The 25,702-nt window shown below is 55.0% G+C and overlaps 2 protein-coding genes across 9 annotated transcripts in view; one reads left to right on the top strand and one right to left on the bottom strand.

Annotated features, from left to right (window-relative positions):
• The window catches only part of RNF214 (ring finger protein 214), a 46,141-nt gene extending 44,635 nt beyond the window's left edge, over window positions 1–1,506 (bottom strand). The window contains exon 1 of one of the 3 annotated variants that reach the window (XM_025465391.3): window positions 1,341–1,506. The gene's annotated coding sequence lies outside the window, so the exon portion shown is untranslated. Of the gene's footprint in view, window positions 1–1,294 lie in introns of all 3 variants that reach the window. The other 2 variants (XM_025465390.3, XM_025465389.3) reach the window with 2 other exon arrangements.
• PCSK7 (proprotein convertase subtilisin/kexin type 7) lies at window positions 532–25,702 on the top strand. Of its 6 annotated transcripts, none has more exons than XM_025465386.3 (18): window positions 1,533–1,665; window positions 3,580–3,699; window positions 3,834–3,978; window positions 4,183–4,662; window positions 5,216–5,350; window positions 5,923–6,088; window positions 7,208–7,298; window positions 8,401–8,455; window positions 8,863–9,001; window positions 9,766–9,866; window positions 12,339–12,506; window positions 13,242–13,349; window positions 13,786–13,888; window positions 22,004–22,160; window positions 22,716–22,810; window positions 23,596–23,689; window positions 23,912–24,029; window positions 24,283–25,702. In XM_025465386.3, exons 4-18 carry the CDS (start codon window positions 4,195–4,197, stop codon window positions 24,646–24,648), a joined length of 2,364 nt encoding a protein of 787 aa, XP_025321171.1. In that variant the 5' UTR covers window positions 1,533–1,665; window positions 3,580–3,699; window positions 3,834–3,978; window positions 4,183–4,194; the 3' UTR covers window positions 24,649–25,702. The 6 variants fall into 6 exon arrangements, with proteins under 6 accessions (XP_035572723.1, XP_025321169.1, XP_025321171.1 ...); XM_025465385.3 differs by lacking the exon at window positions 1,533–1,665 and adding an exon at window positions 1,782–1,911; XM_025465384.3 differs by lacking the exons at window positions 1,533–1,665; window positions 3,834–3,978 and adding an exon at window positions 533–556.

Here is a 25,702-nt window from a genome sequence, read left to right on the forward strand (position 1 = left end):
CAAGAGTTTTTCTGGAGCAGGGTTTTAAAAGAGCCACTGGGCCCCGCGGGCCCTGGTGGACATCAACCCTCAGAAATGTGAGGATTCATATAAATTTGTAGGAGTCTGTGCAAAGCCTTTTCACTTTGGGCAGAAATGCAGTCATTTCAAACTGACTCCTAGTCTGTGGGAATCTTGCAAATGGTCCACGTGCCTATTTACCTGATGCTCACTGACCGACAGTGCACCTGGGGGCCTAGTAATCACCGACAATCATTACAAGCATCGTGCATTAATTTAAGTGAAGTGTTTTGGAGGTGTTCGTGGAGGTGTTCGTGGAGGTGGGGGGGGGGCAATACTGTGCAGGGCAGTCCCGGCGTCTCCCGCCGTCAGTGCGCTCCCCGCAGACGGGAAATGTCTGAGAACCACGGACGGAGAAAAATACAGGCTCTTCAAAGTTACTGCAGGGGAGCAAAAGAGTACCGGGGCCTGGGGACTCCCCCGGGAGGAAGAGAAGCGGAGGAGCAGGACGGCCCAAGGCAGGGAGTCGGGACGGATGCCTGTCCTGGAGCAAAAGGTCATCCTTTGTGCGGCAAGTCCCACCCGCGGCCCTCGCGGCGAAGACAAAGGGGGGAGAGAGAGTGTGGAGGGGGCGGGGGTGCACCTAGGGTCGGCTTAGGTGGTTTTTATTTTCGGAGCATCGCAGGTATCGCACCGCCCCCTCCGCCGGGAACCTCCACGCGCGCCCCGGGCTCCGTCGCAGGCCGCCGGGGGCCCGCGTGCCTCGGTTTCCCCCGTTATACGGAGCTGCTGGGAGACAATGGGCCCAAGGCGCCACGAGTGCTCCCCGGGTGCCAACATCGTGTCCCAGCGGAGCCCGGCGCCGGGGGTCGTCGGAGCCGGGTCCCCGGAGCGGGTGCGCCGCCCGGGCGCGGGGCAGCGGGGCAGCGGGGCAGGTGCGTCGGGCTGCAGCTGCGGCGCGGGGGAGGACCGGCGTGTCACGGGGTCCCGGCGGCGGCGGGGCGGCGGGGCGCAGGGGCGCAGGGGCGGCGGGAGCCGCGGAGCCCGGGCGGAGCGCGGCACGGCCGCCCAGGGGACAATGGGGGCCGCCGAGCCCTCCGCCGCCCCGGGCCCCCCGGCTCCCGCGCCCCCGCGCCCCCGCGCCCCCGCGCCCGCACCTCCTCCCCCACCGCGCAGCCCGCGCGCCCGCGCCTAGGCCGGGCCCCCCGCCCGTGCGCACCGGCCCCCTCCACGCCCCCCGGCCCCCGGCCCCCCGCGTCGCCGCCCCCTCCCCGCGCGCCCGCCCCGCACGCACCTCCCGCGCCGCGCCCCCGGGAGGCAGGGGGGAGGGAGGGACGCACCTGAGCGGGCGGAGCGGGGGGAGGGGGCGGCCGAGCCTCGGGGGGAGGGGTCGAGCGCCGGCCCGCGCGCGGCACCTCCCACTTCCGGCGGCGCGAGCCGGGCGGGCGAGGCTGGGCCGGGAGAGGAGCGGCCGCGGCGGCAGCGCGCCGCCCCCGACGGCGCCCCCTGGCGGCCGGCGCCGGCACCGTGCAGCAGCCGCGCACGCCGCGGTAGCCCCCGACCCGCCTGCGGACCCTCGGGGCGCGGCGGGGGGGCGGGGGGAGCCCAGGGAGGGCCGGGGCCGTGGCGATCAGAGAGGGAAGAGGACCGACGTGCTTCTAAAAGGTCGCAACCGAGACGCCCCTTTGCCGGGGACGCCATGCAGGGCAGGACGGTGCCCGGGCGCCGCCGAGGACGCCGCCGCCCGCACGGCCCGCTCGCGGCCGGGAGCCCGAGCCCGCGGCCCCGCCGCCGATTGGCTGAGCCGCGGGGCGGAAGTGATGCTGCTGTCACTGGCCGCCGGGCTCCCGGGGAGCCGCGAGTTTCCGCGGGGAGGCGGCGGCGGCGGCGGCGGCGGCGGCGGCCGGGCGGGTGAGCGGGGCGCTCGGTGGGGGCGGGGCGGGGGGCGGCCCGGGGCGGGGGAGCGGCTCGGGGGGCGGGGGCCGGGGGGCGGGGGGCGGGGGCCCGGGCGCTTCCAGGGCGTCCTCCGAGGAGGCCCGCGCGGGCCAGGCGGGCCGGGGCCGGGCCGGGCCGGGCATCAATGAAGCCCAGGAGCCCGGGCCACAGGCTGCCAGGACAGCGGACGGCCCGCGACGGCCTTTCCTGCGCTCGGGGTGACCACGCTTCCTCCTCCCCTCCCGGGCACCTGAGAGCTGGAGGGGTTCGCAGAGCGGCCGGCTGAGGTCGCGAGCTGCCTGTGGGGGCGGGGGGGCGGGGGGGCGGCGATCCCGGACCCCCGGGGCGGGCGCGGAGGCGGCACTGCCCTGCGGGAGGCCGGGACGGAGGGCTCGCGGGGTCTGCCTCCCGCCCTCCCGCCCTCCCGCCCTCCCGGAGCGTGGGGGGATGCGGCGGCGGGCCCCCAGGTCCTCGTTTTTCTTAGCGAGGTCCGGAAAGGCATCTGGATGTGTTGGGACAGTAGAGGCAGCCGAGGAGCGGGGAGGAATTTGGGAGGGAACGTGCCCGGGCTCGGAGACGTGGAATGCAGCTGCCGAGCGGGAAGCCGCTGCCCTGCCTTCTCCTCTCCCGGGGCGCCCGGGCGCTCGCTCGGCCCGTGAAGCGCCTCCTGCCCCCCGCCCCCCGCCCCCCGCCCCGGCTCAGGCCACCGTCCCAGCACACAGCCTGCTTCTCCCCTCCCTCTGCTGCTCCCTCTGCTTGTTCTCTCTCTCCGTGTCAAATAAATAAATAAAATATTATATATATATATATAGGAAAAAGCTTCCCCTTTCTAAAGAGACTTCCACAAAATACCTGTTTTCCTGTAACGTTTTAAGTCGGGATCCCTTTGTGTATGTGCGGGTACCCAGCCCTGCCTGGGGGTGACACAAGCTCCGAGCAGATGATTCTAAAGGAGCCCAGTAGCTCCATGTTCTGCTGCCCACCCACCTGCCCCTGTCCCCACAGTTACCCACCAGTTCTAAATTTAGCCCTTCTGAAATCAAATCCCAGCCGCGGGTGTCGGGGTGTCGGTGTCGGTTGAGTGATTGGAGCCTGAGCTCCCGCTCGCAAGTCACCCAGCCACGCTAGTGCCTAAGGATTCCGGTCACTGCTACTTTCCAAATTTCCCATCATCTCTTCCTTCCCGGTTGCCCACTTGCTTTTTTTTAGGCCTGTTCGGTTTCGCTTGCATTCTCAGGTTTTCCCCGTTTCCCCTGCTTACTACCTACGCTTACTTAACCTGGCGTCCTTTGGAGATACAGAACTCAGGAAGTTAGCTACCACCTTGACTTCTAGGAAAGAGTGCTATCGGCTTCTCCGGCTTCTCCGTCGGTGTATCTTGGCAACAGTTCAAGCCCTCTCCTAGGCCTCTGGGGGGGGGGGGTAGAGGATGGCATGATGGTTAGGATAAGAAGTAGTGTTTCTGGGTCTAGTACCAAGATTTGGCCTTACCTTTCCAGTTCTGTGCCAGTCTACAACCAATCTGAGATCCCTGGAAATGACACTCGATCATTGCCAGTTCCCTTAGTCACAGATCATGGCTGGACTCTGCTTGTTCCACTGGACAAGGGAGGACACCATTTCTTCTTCTCTTGGGGCCCACAGGTCTGCAGTCTGTGCTCAGAGTCAACACTACTCAGTGAGAGTGATGCCTTTTCTCCATTTGCACAAAATGAATGTGAGGTGGTTAGCCAGACCAGGAGCTCAACCTCACACAGAGTCCAGGTAGGACTGTGGGCGCCATTGTGGGGAGTCGGCCCTGAGGACAACTGGACTGAGAGGTCACCTGGGGAAAGACTTATGTCCCCTCTAAATAAGGGAGGAACGTCTCTTCTAAAGGGTGATCATGTTTCCACCAGTAACCTACGGGAGCGATACAACTTTTGAGCCCTTTTCAGGGCAACAGCGGCAAAGAGCAGCATGTTGCCTGTGAGCGGTTGGATGGTCTGCTTGATTATCTGGTGAGGTGGCGATTGCCATCCTGCTGTGGAGGTGTCCACTGGGGTTAGTACTGGCCCACACCCCACTGCGGGGGGTGAGGGGAGTTACTTCCCGTTGCTCAAGAATAAACGTGAATAAAAAGAGAGTATCAGATGTTTAAAATTTTAAAAGGAGTGGATTGGGGGCTTCTGGGTGTGACACACTGGTGGCCAGGTCTCCCCGCAGATACCCATACAGGTTGCTGATGTGCTGTCTGTTTGTCTGCAGCCTACTGCGCTGATGCCGAAGGGGAGGCAGAAAGTGCCACACTCGGATGCCCCCCTGGGCCTACCCACCCACCTCTGGTTGGAGTTAGCCGGGCTCTTCTTGCTGGTTCCCTGGGTCATGGGTCTGGCAGAGACAGACAGGCCTGGAGCCCAGGGTCCAGGGGGGCTAAGCTGGGCTGTGCATCTGGACAGCCTAGAAGGCGAGGGGCAGGAAGAGACTCTGGAACAGCAGGCAGATGCGTTGGCCCAGGCAGCGGGGCTGCTGAATGCCGGGCGCATCGGGGAGCTCCAGGGCTACTACCTCTTCACCCAGCCAGCTGGGCACCAGCAGGAGCAGCAGGTGGAGGCCCTCCGGCAGCAGGCGGAGACTGTGTTAGCCAGGCACGAAGCTGTGCGCTGGCACTCAGAGCAGAGGCTGCTCAAGCGGGCCAAGCGCAGCGTCCACTTCAATGACCCCAAGTACCCACAGCAGTGGCACCTGGTGAGTGTGGCCCTGCCGCCGTCAGCCGTCAGGCGGATAGGGTCTGGGTGCTCTCTTCTTTAGCGGGCTTCTGACTGTATTCTTCTCCCATTGCTCTCTTCCTTTGCCTGAGGAGACATTTCTGCGGGCTTCAGTGCCACATTTGGCCCTCAGGCTCCCCCTTCCCTGTGCTCACTTCTAGGGAGCCAGGGGACTGCAGAGGTTAGGGTGTGGGTGCGGGGCCAGGCTGCCTGGGCTCAAATCCGGCTTTGCCACTTACGTGGAGATTGTAACAATACATACCTTGTGGCATTCTGGTTAGGATAAGTGAACTAATAACTTTTATTGCCGGTGAATAATGTCTGGCTGGCCTTCCTGGAGAACGGGGTTGTGGCAAAGCCCTCACTTGTCCCTCTGTCCCCAACTACAACCACCATCTGGCTTTTTGATCGCGGCTAAGAGGGCAGAGGGTCTGCTGCTCTAACTTGTCTGTGTGTGAGTTGTGTGAACTATGTTGTGCGTCCCTGGGTTCCCAGGGCTCCGGGAAGAGCTCCTGACCCTGTGTCTCCCGCAGAACAACCGGCGGAGCCCTGGCCGGGACATCAATGTGACAGGTGTATGGGAACGCAATGTAACCGGGCGAGGGGTGACCGTGGTGGTGGTGGATGATGGAGTGGAGCACACTATCCAAGACATTGCACCCAACTATGTGAGTGGCCCTAGAACACCCCCTCTGACTCGCATGTTTTACCTCCTTCGGGACACTGCCTCAGCCTGGCCCCTTTCTTAGGGGTCCCTCGGCCACACAAAAGGGCCTGGGAGCTGGGATGGCATTTCCTCCAGCCAGCATTCCAGTCTGGCAGCTATGAAGCAGGGAGGGGACTCCAGGTGGCACTTCCTGGTTCTGGTTGCTGCTCCCCGCCCTAGGGAGTAAGGAGTGGCCTGTGGGCAACTTCCCCCTCCACACAAACCCTGAACACGTTCCTCTTCCCAAGATTTAGGTAGCTCTAAGTCTCTTTTATCCTGGACCTCTCATGCCATGGAGTAGTCTCCTGGACCTGTTGTTGTAATAGTCAAGAAAGAAGTTTGCCGAGACCTTCTTTTGTGCCCCATGTGTCCTGTTCTCAAATCTGCATCCTGAGGGAGAGATGGGCCTGTTGCATTGGCTAGGACCCCCAACGTCCCAATTTCTCCCGGGTCTCCTCTCCCCCTGAGCTCCAGGGCCTAATCCCTTAAAACTTGTGAATGACCTCATGTCACCCCCCACATACTATGTTTCAGAGCCCCGAGGGCAGCTATGATCTCAACTCCAATGACCCTGACCCTATGCCACACCCAGACGTGGAGAATGGCAACCACCACGGCACGAGGTGTGCCGGGGAGATCGCCGCTGTGCCCAACAACAGCTTCTGTGCAGTGGGAGTGGCATACGGGAGCCGCATCGCAGGTACCTTCTGGTCTAGCCTAGGTGGGCTTCTCCTGTAGTGACAGTTTTCACTCACTGCCTGTCCTTCCCCCAAGTCCAGAGGTGTCTTGTAGGACACATCAGTTCACTGATTTTCATCGGTGCAGTGGTATTTCAAACACGTCATTAAGCTGCAAACCTTATTATATAAAACAGATGAGAGTGGGACTGGTCCTGTTGTGGGATGGAGGCCTCCTCAAGCCCCAAGTGCTCAGTCACCTCCCCCCTTTTTCTGATCAAATTATGTCCCATCTAATGACCCAGCTCACTGTAACAATGACTCCTTTTCCTTGCCTGGGTTATACTTGTATTTTCCTAATTCCCCAAGTACCCTTTTACCTGCTTTTCTTCCTTGACCCCGTATGTCTGTGGAGGCTCCCCTCACACCTCCCAGCTCTCCAGCACCCAGCCCCTCTGATGCTTGCTATCTGTGCTCCCTCCTTTCAAGAGAGCTGAGCAGCCCTGGCCCCCACGGGAGCTTGTTCTAAGGTTCCTTCTCCCAGACGTTGTCCATCAAGGCAGGACGTGAAGGGCGTGAACGGGGAAGCCCTCCCCGACTCCTCATGAGTGCTTGGAACCCACAGACTGAACACAGGCTGCATTCCTCTTACACTCCAGCAGAGGTCAGCAGCCCTCTCCGTAAGAGCTCCGGAGTGAGCCAGACACTTCAGGCCCCAAGTCCCTTCAGAAAGCTCCATTTGTCCCTGCGTGGTCACCAGGATGTGACCCAGCCCATTTGAGAGGGTGAAATTAGGCATCCATGGAGGAGTAACAGTAACGCGTACCACTCATTGAACACCTTCTGAGTGTCAGGCACCATAGCGGTGCTTCTTTACGTGATTAAGGATGCAAGTCAGGGAACCTTGGCTACCTCCATTCTAGCCCAGGCCTCTTCCCACCAGACCACATGATCCTGAAAATCTAAGATTTAGCATTATGTTAAAAAACATTCTGGCTTTTTTAGAACATCTTTCCAAAGATACAAGAACGCTCGGAGGAAAAGTCTCCACGTGTGGCTCCTCACCACTCAGCTCCTCATCGGGTCAGGGGTGGGGGTGGGACCAGAGTGGTTGAGGAGCTGATGTGGCTTTCACTGCCTAGGTATCCGGGTGCTGGATGGGCCCCTCACGGACAGCATGGAGGCCGTGGCTTTCAACAAACACTATCAGATCAATGACATCTACAGCTGCAGGTAAAGAGAGCCAGGAACACGGTGAGGGAACCCGAGGCTCCAGCACTTGGCACAAAGCCTCCAACAGCGGAATGGCAAGATGGGCTGCCTCGGGCAGGTCCCTGCTGGGGGTCCTCTCCCTGGGTTCACCCTGGGAGTTCATCGCTCTGATTTCTCCAGATCCCCTGGCTGCTGGGTTCTCAGTCTTAAGCCCCACGTCACCCCAGTGACCAGGTTGCCGCATGAGGAATGTGCCAGTCGGCCCCATGTGTGTTTGTTTCAGGAGCTCCTCAGGGCTCCTCTCTGACCACAGCTGAGCCAAATGGCCCTGCACCCATTCCCGTGACCCTACACATGTCAGTGCACCTGCAGCTTCAGGCTCTGGTGATGGTTGGGGAGGGGATGGGGACGGGGTTCCTAAAAAAGGGAGAAACTGAGTTTAGGCTGCCCTCATGACACCGATGGCATCTGTTTTTCCCCCAACCAGCACCTCCCTCAAAAGCACATCACCCACAGGATACATTTCCCTTAGAAAAGGTATAGAGTGGGCAGCCCAGGTGGCTCAGCAGTTTAGCACCACCTTCGGCCCAGGGCATGATCCTGGAGTCCTGGGATCGAGTCCCACGTCGGGCTCCGTGCATGGAACCTGCTTCTCCCTCTGCCTGGATGTCTCTGCCTCTCTCTCTCTCTCATGAATAAATAAATAAATAAAATCTTAAAAAAAAAAAAAGGTTTAAAGAGCTCCTCAGACCCAGGAATTGCTACAGATGGAGTGCTTCCTTTGTGGGTGCTCTGCCATCAAGCCTGGTCTGAGTTCTCTTGATCAGGAGATGGTGGCCCCCTGTCCCTCTCAACCAATATGTATCATCCCCTGCTCCCTAGGACCTGAGGAAGGATGTTTAGGGACCGGTGAAAGTAGTCTGAAGCTGGGAAAGTTTCTAAGGAAAAAAAGAGCCTTATCACATACTTCTGTTCTCCACTTTGGAGCAAGGGCTGGATCATTGAACTGGAACCCCTGGGGAGACAGGAAGACTCCAGGCCGGGGTGGGGAGTATTGAGACTGGGAGGCCTGTGGGCAGCTGCAGTATGGCTCTGGCTCTTCCCTCTGGGTATTTCTCAACAGCTGGGGCCCAGATGATGATGGGAAGACGGTGGATGGTCCCCATCAGCTTGGAAAGGTAACTGAACTCCATGAAGGTTGAGAGGCCTTCTCCATTCGGGTCCTAGAACTGCTCTAAGCCACTCCCTTTCCTACCCTACCCGCCCCCTCCCCCCCATCTGTGGTGCCAGACTCCTGTCATCCAGCCTTACCACCTCCTTTTGGGCAAGTCCTCATAACCTAGGGGTGGGGAGTGCAGGGGACACTAGTTCTTGGAGAAGTGGAAGGATACCTTGAGCTGTTCCCTTTGGTTTTGTGCTTGTGCCCCCTCCCCCCATCACTGGGCCCAGGCGATTCCCCCTTGCCCCAGTGCCTTTGGGCTTTTTTTCCCTTTTCTTTCTAGAAGAGGAGGAGCTGTTGGTATGGAAAGTAGAGATTCCTTTTCTGGGCGTTCCTTGGCTGACCCAGGACATTTTTGCTCTTCAGGCCGCCTTGCAACATGGGGTGATTGCTGGCCGCCGGGGCTTTGGGAGCATCTTCGTGGTGGCCAGTGGCAACGGAGGCCAGCACAATGACAACTGCAACTATGACGGCTATGCCAACTCCATCTACACTGTCACCATAGGTAGCAGCCTGGCGGCTGTGTGCATGAGCATGCGCGTGTGTCACTCTGTAGTGAGGAGTGTATGTGGGACTAAGTAGTGGAGGGGTTGTGTGTTTTGGGGTGCCCTGGCTTCGGGATGTCTATCCAACTGTATGAGCACGATCTTCTCTCCAGGGTCCTGTAGTTAGGAGGGAGTCGCCCTGCTTCAGAGGATCTCTGGACTCCCTTAGATGTCACTGTACCCTGGGAACACTTTCAGCCCATCATCTGCTTAGGCCTCTGCTGCAGCCTCTCTTAACATGGGCCACTGGCCACCTGCCTGAAGGCTTCTCTGACACCCCCGAGCGTGAATTAGATGCCCCGTACCCGTGCCCCCTACCATAGCATCCGCTGCCCAGCCGTGTTTATTCACTTACCCGACTTCCTCCCTGATTTTCGGCTCTTTGAGATAAACACTGAGGCCTTTGCCATGAGGCCCCAATGCCTCTCCCAGTGTGAGACTCACAGTTGATAATAAGTTAAAAAACATCGAGGAAGATGAATGTGTGGGTGGACAAGTAGATGTAGAAGTGGAACACCCCCAGATTTACCGGGGAGCCTACTGAGAGAATGGTGTTAGGGCCCAGAACACCGTCTGCCATTTGAAGTTGCCTATTCAGGTGAGCAGTGTGTGCGCTCTGAGGCACTGGAGCCACAGGGATCAGTTTTTAAACTCAGGGCAGCTCCTGGATGATAACTGTGATTTCATCAGGCCTCAGCTCTCATCTCCTCTACTCTGTCCCCAGGTGCTGTGGATGAAGAGGGACGGATGCCTTTCTATGCTGAGGAATGTGCCTCCATGCTGGCGGTCACGTTCAGTGGTGGGGACAAGATGCTCCGGAGCATCGTGAGTGCCTCCTGGGCCCCGCACTCCCTGCCCCTGCCCCCACAAGACTTGTCCCAGGCAGCACAGCCGTATTTCTCTGTTCCTTGCTTCCCTGGGCCACCCTTCAAGTCCTCTTCCCTAGCAGGTCTGGGTCTCAAAAGGGTATGCCACTGTTGGAAAATCAGAGCTGAGGACTCGAAACAAATCTGTAAATGGTTTTTACCTTTAAAATTTTAACTTACAAATATACATCTTGTCATAGGAAGTACTAAGCGTCACTCTGATTAAAGAACTCTTTTGAAATGCCTTCCTCTGGTAGAATTGGGGCTTTGGCAAATTCCTGTAGGCTTAGGAAAAAATCTGCATTCCATTGCTCTTTGGCCTTTCTGTAAATACTGTGAGTTCTGGGCACGTTCCTCGTTGGGAGTAAAGCTAGTGGTTCTCTTTATGGGATGGGCGGGAAAAGGAGTCCGGGAAATGTCTCTTGTCAGCCCAAGAAACAGTTCTTTCCTTGGAGCTAGAGTTGGAGCCATATCAATAGAAGATCAGAGCAGGCAAGTGGAGCTTCTCAAGCTGTGGAACCTTTTAAAGAATTCAGGGTCCAATGCCTACACTGACGGCTGGCTCAGCTCCATCCCAGCAGGTTCAGGCCAGGTCTCTGGACTGTGACCCCACAGCTCCCTGCCTGGCCCTGCTGACCAGAATAGTCAGTAAGCTCCATGGAAGAGCTGGGCTGGAGCCTCGGGAGTATCCTGCTTCTCCTGTGGCCTAGGTACTGGAGGTTTCTCCAGAGCCATTGGGAATCAGGCCACTCTGTCATCTGCTGGGTTGGATTCATTTTCCAAAACTGAAATTTTGTTTTGCCAATAAGTGATTTCTGGCCAACACATCGTTCCAAGGCCCTGTGCCATTGGCCCTCAGCCTCCCACCCCTGCCGGGGGAGAAGGAACAAGGGAGTGGGGTAAAGTAAACATGCCAGAGAGGCTGTGCCCAGCAGTCGTGGGTCAGGTTTAGAGGGCACCCCACCCCAGGCCAGGCTGGGTAAGGAGGAAGAACAGGAGCAAACTGTGCTCCTCACGCCTTGGCAGAAACTGGGGGATCCACCCCACTCACCGCACAGTCGCTCCTCTTACGCTGCAGCACCTGGATCTCCTCCTAATCCACTCCACTTCTCACCCCCACCCCACCTTCCATCTGAACTGTGACTTGTCCATATATGAAGAGAGACTTAGTTCGGCCAAACTCCTGACTTTTAGACATCCCTGCCTGGGAAACCCCCATTGCCAGTTTCTGTTGGGTGACCAGCTCAGTGGAGTGGTCTCCCCAGTGCAGGGCGTGAAGCCTGTGCTGCCCACCGTCTGGGTGCCTGGGGCGCCTCCCTGGGCTTTCCCGGGGGGCTCCTGCCAACGTTGGCATGTTCACGGCCCACGTGAGACTGTCCCCATGACGCCGTTTCCTTAACAGGAAAAAACCCAGTCTGCTCCCTGGCACGGACCAGCCTCCCCAGTCTCACTGAGACTACAACTTGGCGGGTTTTTTCCCCTTTCCTTGTGAGAGCGCAGGGCACCTGGGTGAGAATTGCATCTCTCGGCAGCTGCTATGACAGCTAGGAGGGAAGCAGTGAGGACAATGGAGAAAGGACAGTTCTTGGCAGAAGTTAGTGCCCTGATATCTGCCCCAGAGAGAAGCCTGGGAGAAAAAAGTGCTTAGCCTTAACACTGGCACAATGTCCTAGATCCAAAGGGCCATCATGGAGCAGATGTAGGCAAACCCTTTGTAGCTCCAGGGCCAATTAGAGCACGAAAAGAACTTGATGCCATCTCTTCCTGCAGGGAACCCCCCACACACACACACACCCTCCCCCCACTGTTGCCTCCTACCTGAGAACCACAGGTAGAGAAGGAAGACTCATGGGAACCACCCTGAGGCATGGGGCCCAGAGCCCAGAGGCAGTTGGGGCCAGGGTGGGCAGGCAGTGTAGACACAGCCCATGTTGAGCCCACGGGGCAGGCAGGGGCCCTGTTCCCTCTCCCTGGAAACACACTCCCTCTGTTCACACTGATGTCACTCCAGCCCCTGTCGCTGAGCTGCCAAGTTGGATTTCCTTGAATGGTGCCGTCACTGCTGTCTCAGCTCCAGCTGGGGCCCGGGAGCTCACCCGGCCACTTCCTCTGTCTAGCACAGTTGTGGGGGGTGCAGGGTCGGAATGGGGAATTTGGGAAACTGTTATTAGAGTAGCAGGAATCAGGAAGCTGCCTTCTACCCGCCTGTGAGGCCTTCCCCACAGCTCCATCTTTCTTCCTGCAGCCAGACCCTCCTGGGTACCTCTTTAGTCTTTATTCTTTTCTCAGTTCTATAGAGCTTGTCCTTTGTCCTGACCTGTTAGTTGGCCTCCCCGCTGAGGCTTGTTCTGAGGGGCCGTCCCCTCCCCCTCTCTGCGCAGCACCTGTGAGCTCCGTGCCTAACCCAGCCTCTCCCCCACCCACTCCCAAGGTGACCACTGACTGGGACCTACAGAAGGGCACAGGCTGCACTGAAGGCCACACGGGGACCTCAGCTGCAGCCCCCCTGGCGGCGGGCATGATCGCCCTAATGCTACAGGTGCGGCCCTGCCTCACGTGGCGTGACGTCCAGCACATCATTGTCTTCACAGCCACCCAGGTGAGACCCTGGCAGCCAGACACATGGCCTGGCCCCACTTTACCCAGAGTTTCTGCTCCCAAGCACTTGCAAGGAGTGAGAGGCTTCAGACTCACCCAGAAGTGAGGTGCCAAATGCTTTACAGAGCTACTTATGTATAGAACAGGTATGGGGACCCCATTATGGGCCTAAACTCATCCGTCCCTGTCCTACCTATTCCATTTCACCTGCAGAAGAGCCCTCTGGGCTCCTTTACTCCGGGGCTTGGCTCCCTCTCTTGGAGCAAGCCATGGGGGTGGTGATGTCATGGGGCTTTGCCCTTTTGTCCCAGCTCTCCTTGGGGAACCCGTTCCTAGTGGCCTTAGTGGGAGAGTCTGGATGGGGTCAGCCAGCAGGGTCAGCAAGGAAGCCAGAGTTAGGTTGTTGACATTATAGTTGGCCCTTGAACAGCATGAGTCTGAATGCATGGATCCACTGTAAATGTATTTTCATCATAACATTTTCTTTTCTCTAGCTTACTTTCCTGTAAGAATACAATATATAATGGATATAATATACAAAATATGTGTTTATCAACTGTCAGTAAAGCTTCCTGTCAACAGCAGGCTATTGATAGTTAAGTTTTGGGGAGTTAAAAGTCAGAGATGGATTTTCAGCTGTGGGGGAGGAGGGCTGGCGCCCATAAGCCTTGAATTGTTCAAGCATCAGCTATACTTTGGAAGCCCCCAAGACTAACCAGGACCTCTGTTCTCTCAGTATGAGGATCGCCGTGCAGATTGGGTCACCAATGAGGCAGGCTTCAGCCACAGCCACCAGCATGGGTTTGGCCTGCTCAATGCTTGGAGACTCGTTAATGCAGCCAAGGTGAACAGGTGTTGGCAGGGCAGGGACCCCTGCATGGGGTGGCTGAGGGAGGGGGCCATAAGTGCCTAAAACCTTGCCTGGCACGTCGTAGGTACTTAATAAATGTTCTTCATTTCATTTACCATCATGCCAGCCGATACCCATTTTTCAAACAAAGAAGCAGGTGCAACATTATCGTTGAAGTTTCCGAACTGTTGGTAGAGAGTATAGCTTGGGGCTCTCAGGGGGCTCTGGTTCTCCTCTTCCACCCTGGACACGGCCACTTCCTCTGGTTCCTTGTTTTGGCGCCACGGGGAGTACTCCTGAGGGTCATCAAGAGCCTCAGGAGTGAAAGGAAGTGATGAGGAGAGAGAAGAAGGGCTGGGCCCTGAGGATCGAGTTGATGAGCGTGTGTGGTCCGTCCTATTCATTCACCACCATCCCTTTCCTTTAATAGATCTGGACCTCTGTCCCTTACTTAGCTTCCTATGTCAGCCCTGTGTTAAAAGAGAACAAGGCTATCCCGCTGTCCCCCCACTCACTGGAGGTCCTGTGGAATGGTAAGTAGTCAGCAGAAAGGGGGTTAATCTGGGGCATGAGGTTTGGGGCGGGGTGATGGGGAAGTTAAACTCATCGTCCCTGCCTTTAGGAGCTGAGCTCCAGCCAGACCTGTGGAGTTTTCTTTGACCATTTTAGGACATGTTGCTGCTTCTGACTTGGCTGGCCTCTGGCTGCTTGAATAAGACCTTTCTCCTGAGTTACTAGTAGTGGGTAGGAGCTGCTGAGCAACCAGTCAGGACGGTGTGGGGGAGGAGTGGCGCTGGGACCGAGCAGACGAGGCAGGACTTGAAAGATGCTTCTTTGACTTCCATGCCAGGAATTGCCAGGCAATTCTCTTCTGCCTAGTGGCCTCTGGATGAAGTAAATGAACTTCTTCCTTTGATTCTCTGGCTTGTCTAATACAGAAGTCAGATGGGCTGTTTGGGGTGGGACAGGAGGACCTGGGTGTCTCCCTGGGGTATAGTTGCCTGCCCCCTGCCCCCACCTCCCGTCACACCCAGAGTCAGCGGTACTGTCTGAAGTTCTGCAAGTCAGAGGTGTGGTTTGTGTTGAGCATTGAGATTGAACCCCTGCCCAGAGAAGAGGGAAGCTGGGTGACAATGCTTGGCATCTGTCAGCAGATTCCCCCGAGTTCCCGTGTGAGAGTTTCCCTACTTCTAGCTCCGAGGAGGATTTTTTTTTTTTTTCCCTTGAGGAATTTTGACAGGCAGAGTTGTTTTGCTATTTTTTGTGAAGATTGAAGCATGCCATGTTTGGGGCCCAAATTAGAACTCCGTCCTCAGCCACTCTGGTTTGATCCTAGAAAGTGATCAAACCAGAGCAAGAACAAGAGGAGGAATGGCCAAAGAAGGGAGCCCAGAAGGGCAGGGGCAGCTTCCCTTGGGTGGAGGTTCCCCTGAGAAGGGTTCCACTTTCTGTCTCCCTAACCGTGCCCAGCACTTGCCCAGCTTCCCTCTACGTGGAAGGAAATCCATGGACCTGGTTCATCGCACTTTCCGTAAAAGGAATGCTATCTTGGAAAGGGCACCGGCCAAGGCAGAGAAGTGCAGGAACATTCCTAGGAATGCAGTTCAGTCGGATCCCCCTGGGATCTGTACTGACAGGTCCTGGAGATAGTGTGCCCTCTAGTTTGGACCACTCATCCGCGACTCTCCGACTGTCCTTTAAGTAACAGTGTGACCTGTAGTCACAATTATCAAATGGGAGTTGACTTCAAAGAGGGTTGGGGGCCTTCCCAGCCTCGTCACCATCTTCTTCCCACTGACCGGGGGACATTGCCCCAGTAAGCAAGACCAGCCTCCCTGGCAACCGCTTGTTTGTCACTAGGAAGGACAAATGGTCCTGGGCCAACAAGAGTGGAAAATGGGGGTAGTGGGAAGAGAGGAGGAAGCAAAGGGAGATGTAAACTCTGAGTTTTGCTAGTGTGGAGCGTAGTGGGCAGGGCAGCTGCGAATTTCTGAGGTCAGCAAGGGTGTCTTCCCTCTTGTGACTCCATTTACCCCCTGGAGAAGACAGAAAGCGCAAGCTCATGGGTGTGCCTGGAGGTTGAAGAGAGTCTAGTTAACAGAGATTAGGGTAGCTCAGCCCTAGACTGTCCAGAAACATGCCCCCGTGGCCAAACTTTGGTCTTTCCCCCCAAGACCTGGGGGAACCCATGTCTGAGGGCTCAGAGTGAACTTTTTGTAATGTGGAGGGGGCTGACCGCACCACAAGAGGAGTAGAGGCGAGCTACTACTGAGACTCTAGAGCAGGCATCCAACAGAGCTTTCCACAGTGATGAAAATGTTCTCCGGCTGTGCTACTCAATTCTGTGGTTCCCTACTAGGAAACAAGTCCCTGCCTGCCTCTGACCCGGAACCCTTGAAAGTCAATTAGCTGAAGCCTTGCTCACTTGTATCACCCACGGAAGACTCAGTTCATTGCAATGAGCTTTCTATCCCCACGTCACCATGTGCTGTTGGATATTCCACCAGCAGAAGTCATGTCATACATGCAACATTTTAGATTTCATTGTCACCCCCTTAGAGCCAGCTGGCTTTCCAGTGCCTCCTATTTTCTGCCAGAGCCGTTGCCATCACACTTGAAGCTTTGGAGTCGTCAGCCACCACCCCCCACCCCCCACCGGATCCCTTGATTCTCCCCAGGTCTTCCTCTGTCCTTCCCCCTGAACTGGAGTCTTTCACATATTTCTCTGGAATGTCTCTTGATTGATTCACTCATTCATTCTGCTAACGTGAGACGCGCCTCATTCCAGGCACTGTATTAAGTTCTGGGGATTCAGAGATAAGACAGGATCCCTGCCCTCAGGAGCTCACAGTGGGGGAAAGGTGGCCCCGGCTGCGGTAGAGATGACACTGGTGTCACGGAGAGATGACTCCTGCTTGGGGAAGACGGGAGGGCTCTTGGAGGAGCCAGGGACTGACGAGAATTCCAGCATGTAGCTGGCCAAGAGAAGAGGTGAGGAGAAGGACATCCAGACAGCGGAGGCCACACCTGCAGTCAGTGGAGCTTTGGGGAACCGCGAGCCCACATGGTAGAGCTGGGGCAGGGGCATGAGGAGCAGGACCAGATAGAACCGGGTGTGTCACGGGGAGGAGTTTGGACCAGACCAAGAAGGCTGTGTGTGGGGAACCTTCGAGATAAGTTGTCACCAATTGCTGGTAGGGAAAGGTGAAGGAGAACAATCCCTTGTCTTTTAGAGCTACATACTCTGTCTCTACTGGTAAGATTACAGGGTGCCTGGAGAGGCCATCGAAAGACTCTGGGAAGGGGAAGAAGTGGGGACCATTGATGAAACAAGATTGGCCATGTGTTGATAAGTATTGGAGTTAGGTATTGAGAACATCTGTTCTATTTTTTATATGTGCCTAGAATTTTCTCTAGTAAGAATATATGTGTGTGTGTGTGTGTGTGTGTATATATATATACACACACACACACACATATATGAATGTATATATAAATATATTTATATGTGCATTTATATTTTTAAAGCCTTTTTTTTTAAAGATTTTATTTATTTATTTGACAGAGGGAGAGAGAGAGCTAATAAGCACAGCAGGGGGAGCTGCAGAGGGAGAGGGAGAAGCTGAGCAAGGAGACTGATGTGGGGCTTGATCCCAGGACCCCAGGATTATGACCCGAGCCACAGTCAGACACTTAACCAATGGAGCTTCCCAGGAGCCCCCATTTATATTTTTTAATAAATAAAAAGATTTACAAGTTTTTGAGCTTGAGCAGCTGGGTAGATAGTGATGCCATCAAATGAGATGAGGAGCCCAGGCTGAAGGACAGATCTGGACAAGGACTGGGGAGTATAAGGAACTGAAGCCAGGAATTTGGCTCTGCTGTATTGGAGGCTTCTGGGCAACATCTAAAGATTATATCCAGAAAGTGGTTGACAAAATAAGTTCAAAGGTCCATACTGGTGGCAATGGTTTGGGAGTCACCAGTAAAAGCAGAGGAAAGGGTCTGGAGAAGAAAGTTGCCCAGGGTTGGCAGGCAGACAAAGGATAAAAGAGGACCCAGAACACAGACTGCATTAAAGGCGTAGTCCAAGGAAAGACACTTCTGAAGAAAAAGGGGAGGGATGAAATGGGCCAGAGGGTAGGAAGAGAGTGTCACAGGAATTTTGGAATTCGGGCCATCTCAGTGAGAGAGGGCAAGGAGACAAGACGGAGGAGCGGCCTTCTGTTTGCCGCACAGGTCCCGGGTTACCTGGAGAACTGCCTGTGTACTCATAGGGGCCAACATTCAATCACACCTGGTTGAATAATTCATGGGGATAGAAGATTTCGGTTAAAGATGGCAGCTTGAACATGTTCTTTTACTTCTGCTTTCTCCCAAAACCTCACCAAAATAAGAATAAAGGAATAAAAATGGCATAAGCACAAGGACAAAGAGAATGGGAGAGAGACTAGAACCAATGAGAGATTTCATCAAATTTTTGGAAGATGGCAAATGAATGGAGAAGTGAGCGGGGCTGAGAAAATTGCATACCAAATACCTGCAAAGGCGATACTAAGAAACAAGCCCCTTCATGCCACAGAATCCCAAAAGGCTCAGGATTTGGAGGTCCCATATGTTCCAAGAGACAGAGATGAGGTATGAGGCGAAAAATAGGGAATCGCTGAAAAGATAGACTCCTGGGCACCTTCTCCCTTCATTGGCAGCCAGGTGATGCCCCTTCCTTGTCCTGGCAGGAGTGGGAAACTTTGCTCTCCAGAGCCAAGGAGGGTACAGGGGGAGGGAGACCCTCCCCTCCAAGCCAGCTGCCCAGATCCCAAGGCCCTGGCAGCCAGGAGATCCAGAGGCTCTTCTCTAGAACAGTAGGAGGATCCCTCATGGAAAGACTTGGAGATAGAGATACAGAGGGCTCCTCCACAAACCTGTCAGGTGCCAAGCCAGCCAACCTTAGGGAAGCCCCCCAGTATAAGGTTCCACCCATGCTTAGACCCTCCAACTGGCTTTTATTTTTTTATTTTATTTTTTTAAATAAACTTTTTTTAAAATTTTATTTATTTATGATAGTCACAGAGAGAGAGAGAGAGAGAGAGGCAGAGACACAGGCAGAGGGAGAAGCAGGCTCCATGCACCGGGAGCCCGACGTGGGATTCGATCCCAGGTCTCCAGGATCGTGCCCTGGGCCAAAGGCAGGCGCCAAACCGCTGCGCCACCCAGGGATCCCTCCAACTAGCTTTTAAAGCTGATAGAGATCACTGCCCACTTGAAAAAACAAAGAATAGAAAACTTCCAAACCCTGAGGATGGTTGTAGTCGCTAAAATTCAGCGGAACTAATTATCACGTGGGAAGGTCGAATAAGGATACTTTCAGACCTGCAAGTCTCGTTCATGCTCTCTATGTCTGAAACTGCCAGTAGAGGCAGTGATTCCACAAGGAAGGATAAACCAGGGGAAGGAAAAGATGGGGGATAGGGCAGTCCGGGTGGCTCAGCAGTTTAGCGCTGCCTTCAGCCCAGGGTGTGACCCTGGAGACCCGGGATCGAGTCCCACATCGGGCTCCCTGCATGGAGCCTGCTTCTCCCTCTGCCTGTGTCTCTGTCTCTGCCTCTCTCTCTGTGTCTCTCATGAATAAATAAAGTCTTTAAAAAAAAAAAAAAAGAAAAGATGGGGGATAGAGAAAGGGCATGCAGACCGAGAGGAGGCAGAAGGACAGGGAGGCCCCAACGCAGTGGCAGCGCAGCAGATAGGAACAGGAGCCTGGGAACCCAGGTTGGAGGCTCCGGGGGAAAGTAGCACCGAGGGAGCCTCTGATCTGCTTGTTCATTTGAAGAAATAGTACTCAGAGAGGTTATGTGGTTCTTTCGTGCAGTTTGGGAAAAATTAGAGCTGGGGAAACGAATTTAAGTAAACCAAAGAACAGGGCAATGATTAACTCCAGAGGGTAACCGGCAAATTGTTCAGAAAATGAAATCACTATATACTCCTTGGCTAAATTCCATATAATATTTATAAGGCCACGTAAGAAAACAGAATATTAATCTAACTGAAACTTGTGATGTAGTTATTTTGAGAAGATGGACAGGAGGGCAGGGTAGAGAGAAGGTCTGGGCATAAACCATGAAATAGTCACACATGCCTATTTGGAAACACAAAGGTAGGTCCCAGAAGAAAACAACCAAAAGCAATAAACAGTGTCTGCTTCTGTGGAGTGGCTCACGAAGATGGTGAGGAATGGGTTAGGAAAATGCTCTTTGACTTGTGAAGCCATGTACACTGTCTTGATGGAAAAAATGTTAAGAATGAATGGGAGGGTAAGAAGTGCAGATAGTGAATGTAGACATCTTTTCCAAGAAGTTTCCCAGTAAAGGGAAAGACATACGACCCGATACTTACATGGTCTTAGTACTCGGTACTGTTCTAAGTGCTCGACGTGTATGAACTAATACAGTCCTCCAACCAGCCCCACGAGGTAGGTAGTGTTACTCTCCAAGATTTCCAGTTAAGGAAACAAATCTGATTCTCACATTTAGGACAGGGCTGCGCTAGGGAGGATGCACCCAGGGTGGATGGCTCCAGAGCCCACATTCTTAACACTGGTGGGCAGAAAGAAGTGAAGAGTTAAGGGAGGGTTTATTTGTTTTTGTTTTTTTGTTTGTAGTAGTAGAGACATAAACAAGCCGATCCAGCCAAGGAGATGGATCATGGGGCTGGTCTGATGTTGGACCCTTGCCAGCCAGTTGCTGTGAAAGGGAAAGAAAGAAAGCAAAGGAGCTTCAGACCATAAACAAGAGGGTGTTGGAGAGCTGAGCGGTGGGGAATCTTAGCCCTTAGGAGAGAGGAGCTGGGTGGAATGCCAGGAAGTGAAGGTCAAGAAGGGAGGGAGGTCACAGAGATGGCAGGTCCTTGTTTTCAGAAAAGGTGGGCCACTGGCTTTGAAGACTCGCAGGGTGGAATGGAAGAACACGCACACTTGGCCACGTCTATGCCCGGAGAGAGGTCAAGATGGGTGTTTACCACAACACGCGATCTAGAAGTGTGGGAGCTTCTCTGCGTTTTTGCTCAACTCCTCTTCTGATGTGTCTTCAATTCATTTGCATCGCTTATCTGAAGAAACCCACAATGAGAGTCTCTAAGCCACTCAGAAGTGAAGCAGTCCCAGCTAACGACAAGGCCCAGGGTGTGGTCGTGGAAGGGGGCGCCGACGTGGGGACATGGGCAGACCAAAGAGGCCAACAATATGAGGTCACGACGTGGGACAGCGGTCCTCGGAGCGGGAGCACCGCGTGGCAGGGGATGACCAGGCGGTGCACCTCTATGAGCGCAGCAGTGGGGAGCGGAGGGGGGCTGAGTAGGAGGCCCACGGGCAGACAGTAGTGGTGCCACCGACCCGACCGAGCCTTGCCTTCCTCTTGCTCCCATGGCAGCCGTCCACCCTCTCACCGGAAAGTGGAGAGCTGGTCTCCGCCTTGCCTGTTGGATAAGTGGGAGAAGTGCTTTAGAAAGAATTTTTGTCTCCTTGCCCCCTAATTTTTTTTTTTTAATATTCTCCACTTGAGTCTTCCACCTTAGTAGTTGGTGTTTTTCTTAAACTTTGTTTTGAAATAACTGTAGATTCACAGGGGGTTGCAAAGCAATGTTTGGGGGGAGTTTCACACACCCTACTCCCCATGTTGGTGTCTGAAACAATTCTAGTACAGTATCCAGTCCAGTAAAATGACACTGCCATGACCCATGGGGCATAGTCAGATCTCCCCGGGCAGACAGGCACTCCGATTTGTATGTGTGTATGTCAGGGTGGGGACGGGGCTCCAGCGTGTATCCAGCACTACAACCAGGATCCAGAGGCCTCCACCCCCACGCCCGCCTCTCCGAGCTCCACTGTGTCAACCCTTTGCGGCTCTGCCCACGCCCTGGGCCCCATCCCCAGTGCCTGGCAACCACCCATCTGGCAACTGTCTGCACATTTGTGTTATTCATGAATATTACACAACGGAAATCACGCACTGCGTATCCTTGTAAGGTTGACTGTTTTTCATTCAGCATCATTTCCTCGTGGTTTATTCACTTGAGTAGTTTTTTTTAGAAACTTGTACTGCCTTCCGTATGGAACTTATTCATTTCCACCCCTACCTTCGGGCCATCTCCCCTCCTGGGCTGTACCACTGCCTGCCAACACTGTACCCGTCCCTTGCCGCCTCCCGCAGATCTCCCTGCCATGTGCCTAGAGCCATCTGGGTCCTCTCTGTTCTAGCATCAGTTATGTACTCCTCACACCGTCTCGTTCTCCACTTGCAGGTAGAAGGCAGAGATCATGTCCAACTTACCTTTCTATCCCCAGCATCTAGTACAGTGCCTGAAATGTAGGAGGTACTCAGTAAATTATTTTTTGGATGAATGAATGGTTGAAGTTGCTCTGTTTGGTTCTTATATTGTGTCTTGAATATGTTACCTTCCCAACGAGACTCTAAACTAGATTGTCAACCCCTTGACAGCAGCCACGACAATCCATTTATTTGCGTGCGCAGTTAGGGCTGCGTTAGGTATTTGTATGTGGCTTCAATGAGCATGTGCCTTTGTGTGTGTTGGGATGAAGTGAGGGCGTAAGTGTTTATGGGGCTGGTCTCCCAGCTGCCCAGCCTGACTTCCCACAGTCAGCAGGACGGACCTGGAGATGTCGGGGCTGAAGACGCTGGAGCACGTGGCGGTGACAGTCTCTATCACTCACCCACGACGCGGCAGCTTGGAGCTGAAACTGTTTTGCCCCAGTGGCATGATGTCCCTCATCGGCGCCCCCCGCAGCATGGACTCGTACGTACACCCGTCCATACCTTTGAGCTTTTTTTGCATCAAGGGTCTTTGCAAGGAAAAGATACAGATGTGGATGCTGGCCCTGCCCTGAGCTCTACGGCACCGGCTGACCATGGCAGCTGCAAGCCATTCATTGCCTGTCTTGTATAAGTCACTTACAATGTGCCAAGCACTGTATTTGACCAAAATTTTCTCTAATTCTTACAAGAACTATGCAGAGGAGCCTTTAACCTCCTTTTACAAATGAGGAAATAAGTCGCAGAGCTAGTAAGTGCCTGAGGAAGTAACAGCCTAGATCTGTCAGGCTCCCCAGCCTGTGCTCTCCCCACATTGCTTTTCCCACTGTGACATGTTGACACCAGTCCCTCATCTGGGATCCCCGGGGAAGGGACAGCTCTTGGGGACCCCTCATGGCACGCTCCCTGGTGGCTGTAGCTCAGGCCACAACTGCTACGTTTTGACGGCTACTGCAGTGAGGAAATCATGTTTGTGGGCAAAGGGTCAGTTCCCTGCCCTACGCCTTCCAAGTTTTCTACTCTTTCCTGCCCCCCACAGAGATCCCAACGGCTTCAATGATTGGACCTTCTCCACTGTGCGGTGCTGGGGGGAAAGAGCGAAGGGGACTTACAGACTCATGGTCAGGGATGTAGGTAAGCCTGCCTGCCTTCTGTCTGGTCCCTCTGGAGCGCAGAGCCCCCACAGAGACCATCCCGTGGAGAATGCTTAGGGTTGCCATTGGACCAACAGGGTAGATGCCAAGAAGTACATCCCATCTAAAATATGGGTGCTGAAATCTGAAATTGTTCATTGATACTACCTCTCATATTCCTTGGAGAAGTGACTGATCCATTTTTCCTCAGGATAGCAACAAAAATTCCCTGTTGAAACCACATTTCAAGTTCTTTCACATATAACCATCCTTCGACCAGCCCTGGTAGGCAGGTAAGGGCAGGACTAATTTTCACCATTTTTTGGTTGTTTTTTTTTTTTTTTTTTTTAAACTGAGGTCCACCCAAAGGTCTGAAGTGACTGGTGCAAGGTCATACAATATTCCAGAGGAGACTGGAAACCAAACCCAACTCTCCTGGCTTCCAGCCAAGTTAGGTATTCACTAGACTGGTGGTTTTCAAACCTTTCTTTAATTTAGTAGGAAAAAAATTTTTTTTCAAGCAAAATCCCAACTGAAACCCTAAAAGACGAAAGAAACAAAGGCAGAACTTCTTTGCTTCGGAGTTAGACCTTTCAGCCTCCCAGTCTCCATCCCTAAGGGCGCCCCGTGAGGCACACCTGCAGAAGCCCTGGTCAGTGGACACAGGCCTCTACTGCAGCAGATCGTGTGCTCCAGTCCCCCTAGGGGGTGGGGCGGGCAGGGCCTCTGCTGCTTGCAAGGCCAGTGGAGGGGCAGGGCTCACGGACGCCCCACTTGCTGCCCTAGGAGATGAGACACTCCAGCCTGGCATCCTCCAGCAGTGGCAGCTGACCCTGTATGGCTCTGTGTGGAGTCCAGTAGACATCAAGGACAGGCAAAGGTAGGTGCCAGATGCAGGTGCCAGGGGGAAGGCTGCTCATGGGGCTGGAGGAGGCCGCTGAAGGAGCTCCACCTCCCTGGGAACCCACAGTACAGCTCCCCACCCCATTTTTGTGATGAGGCTTCCTCCCTCTCTCCAGCCCTGAGGTGGGAGGAGGAGTGAGGGCCCAAGGGAGGGGGGACAAGTTCAGGAGGGCATCCTCATGTCTTTTCTTCTCCACAGACTGTTAGAAAGTGCCATGAGTGGAAAATACCTGCATGATGGCTTCACTCTGCCCTGCCCTCCTGGGCTGAAAATCCCCGAGGAAGATGGTTATACCATCACCCCTAACACCCTCAAGGTACGAGGGCCTGGCCTCCAGCTCCAGCCGGGTGGGCCAGCAGGAGTGTCCCGGCAGATCGAGTCCTTGCTGGGGTACTCCAGGGGACTTGAGAAGTGAGGGGCTGGGAGGACCTGGGTGGGGCGAGTGCTTCAGGGTGGGAGAGGTAGTCCCTGGAAGGTGACAGGCTTTTTCTGAGTTCATCGTTCTGGGCCGAGGAAAGCCACAGGCTTTGGGAAAGCATCACTAACTTAGGTGCTTGACTTTTCCCCAGACTCTGGTGCTGGTAGGCAGTTTTACCATCTTCTGGACCGTTTACTACATGCTGGAAATATACCTGAGCCAGAGGAACGTGGCCACTCACCGAGTTTGTAGGAGTGGACCCTGCCACTGGCCCCAACGAAGCCAAAAAGCCAGGGAAGAGGGAACAGAACTAGAATCAGTGCCACTTTGCAACAGCAAGGATCCAGATGGAGTGGAGACGGAACGTGAGGGCCCTCCCACCACCTCTGATCCCCTTGCCCCAGACCTGCTGGCTCCAGGGGACTGGGGCCCATCCCAGGACAGGAGTACCCTGAACTGCCCTCATCATCACCTAGCGCCAGACCTGTTGCAGGGGAAAGAGGAGCAGATTTGCTGACCCACGGCCTAACAGACTCAACGTGGGACAGGCTCTTCCTTCCTGAAGCCAAGGAAGCTGGGAAGGCTGCTCTGAAGTCCCGAGAGCTCTGGGGAGAAGGCAGCCGTGATGCTAGCATCAGGAATCCACAGGCCTAAAGAGTGCGCTCTGACTTCACTCTGGGAGGGCGAGGGCCTTCTGAAAGTGCAGTGACAGGAAGAGTCCCAGAGAACAGTGTGGCCACAGCCACTGGATCTTCCTCCAGCTGGGCGGGGGCTCTTGGTGAGAAGGTCTTGGACACGTGCTCGGCCCCTCCCATGGGGCAGGCCTACCACCTCGTTTCTCCTGGGCAAGCCAGCGATGTGGGTCACGGGGACCCTCACCCACGGGCGGCCGGGGTGGAGCCTGCGATGGCCAGAAGAGCCTCTCCGGAGAAATGCCACTGGGTCACATGGGAAGAGGTCTCGGGCTGAAGGCTGGGAAGAGCCCGTGGCTATATGCCTGCCTTTTAATGACCCAGGACCTAGAAACAGCCGTCTCTTCCTCTCCCGCCTCCCCCTCCCTGCCTACGCCTGGAACCTAAGACGTACTGGTATGGCAGTTAGCCCTCCACCCAGCACACTCGCCCTGAAAGCAGCTGCCTCCATTAGCCCCCATCAGAAGCCAAGCCCAAACACACCCCGACTCCTTCCCCGGCGCCCCTCACCCTCCATCCTGAAGGATCGGTACGATGCTCCTGGCAAAGCTGCGGATGGGCATGGGTCCCCGGCGCCTGCGCGGCTTCACGAGGTGGTCTGTGGCAGGACTGTGACAGGGGCAGCCACTGCCACTCCAGCCCTGCGACCGCCCTGTCTTCCCCTGCACAGTGCTCAGGGAAATGGCCTTCCCCGCTGGAGGCCAGCCGTCTGCCTGACGGGCTGTGACTCCTCCCGGCATTGGCCTCCTCCCCTCTTCTGAGCTAGTTGATTGATCAAAAGTTTTTTTAACGCTTAAGATTTGGGTTTCTCTTTTCACAGCCACATTTGTTTGAATGTTTTTCTGCACAGCTTTTCCAAAATAAAAACCTTCCACGCAA

The sequence above is a fragment of the Canis lupus genome, chromosome 5, assembly GCF_003254725.2.
Source record: "Canis lupus dingo isolate Sandy chromosome 5, ASM325472v2, whole genome shotgun sequence".
NCBI lineage: Eukaryota > Metazoa > Chordata > Mammalia > Carnivora > Canidae > Canis > Canis lupus.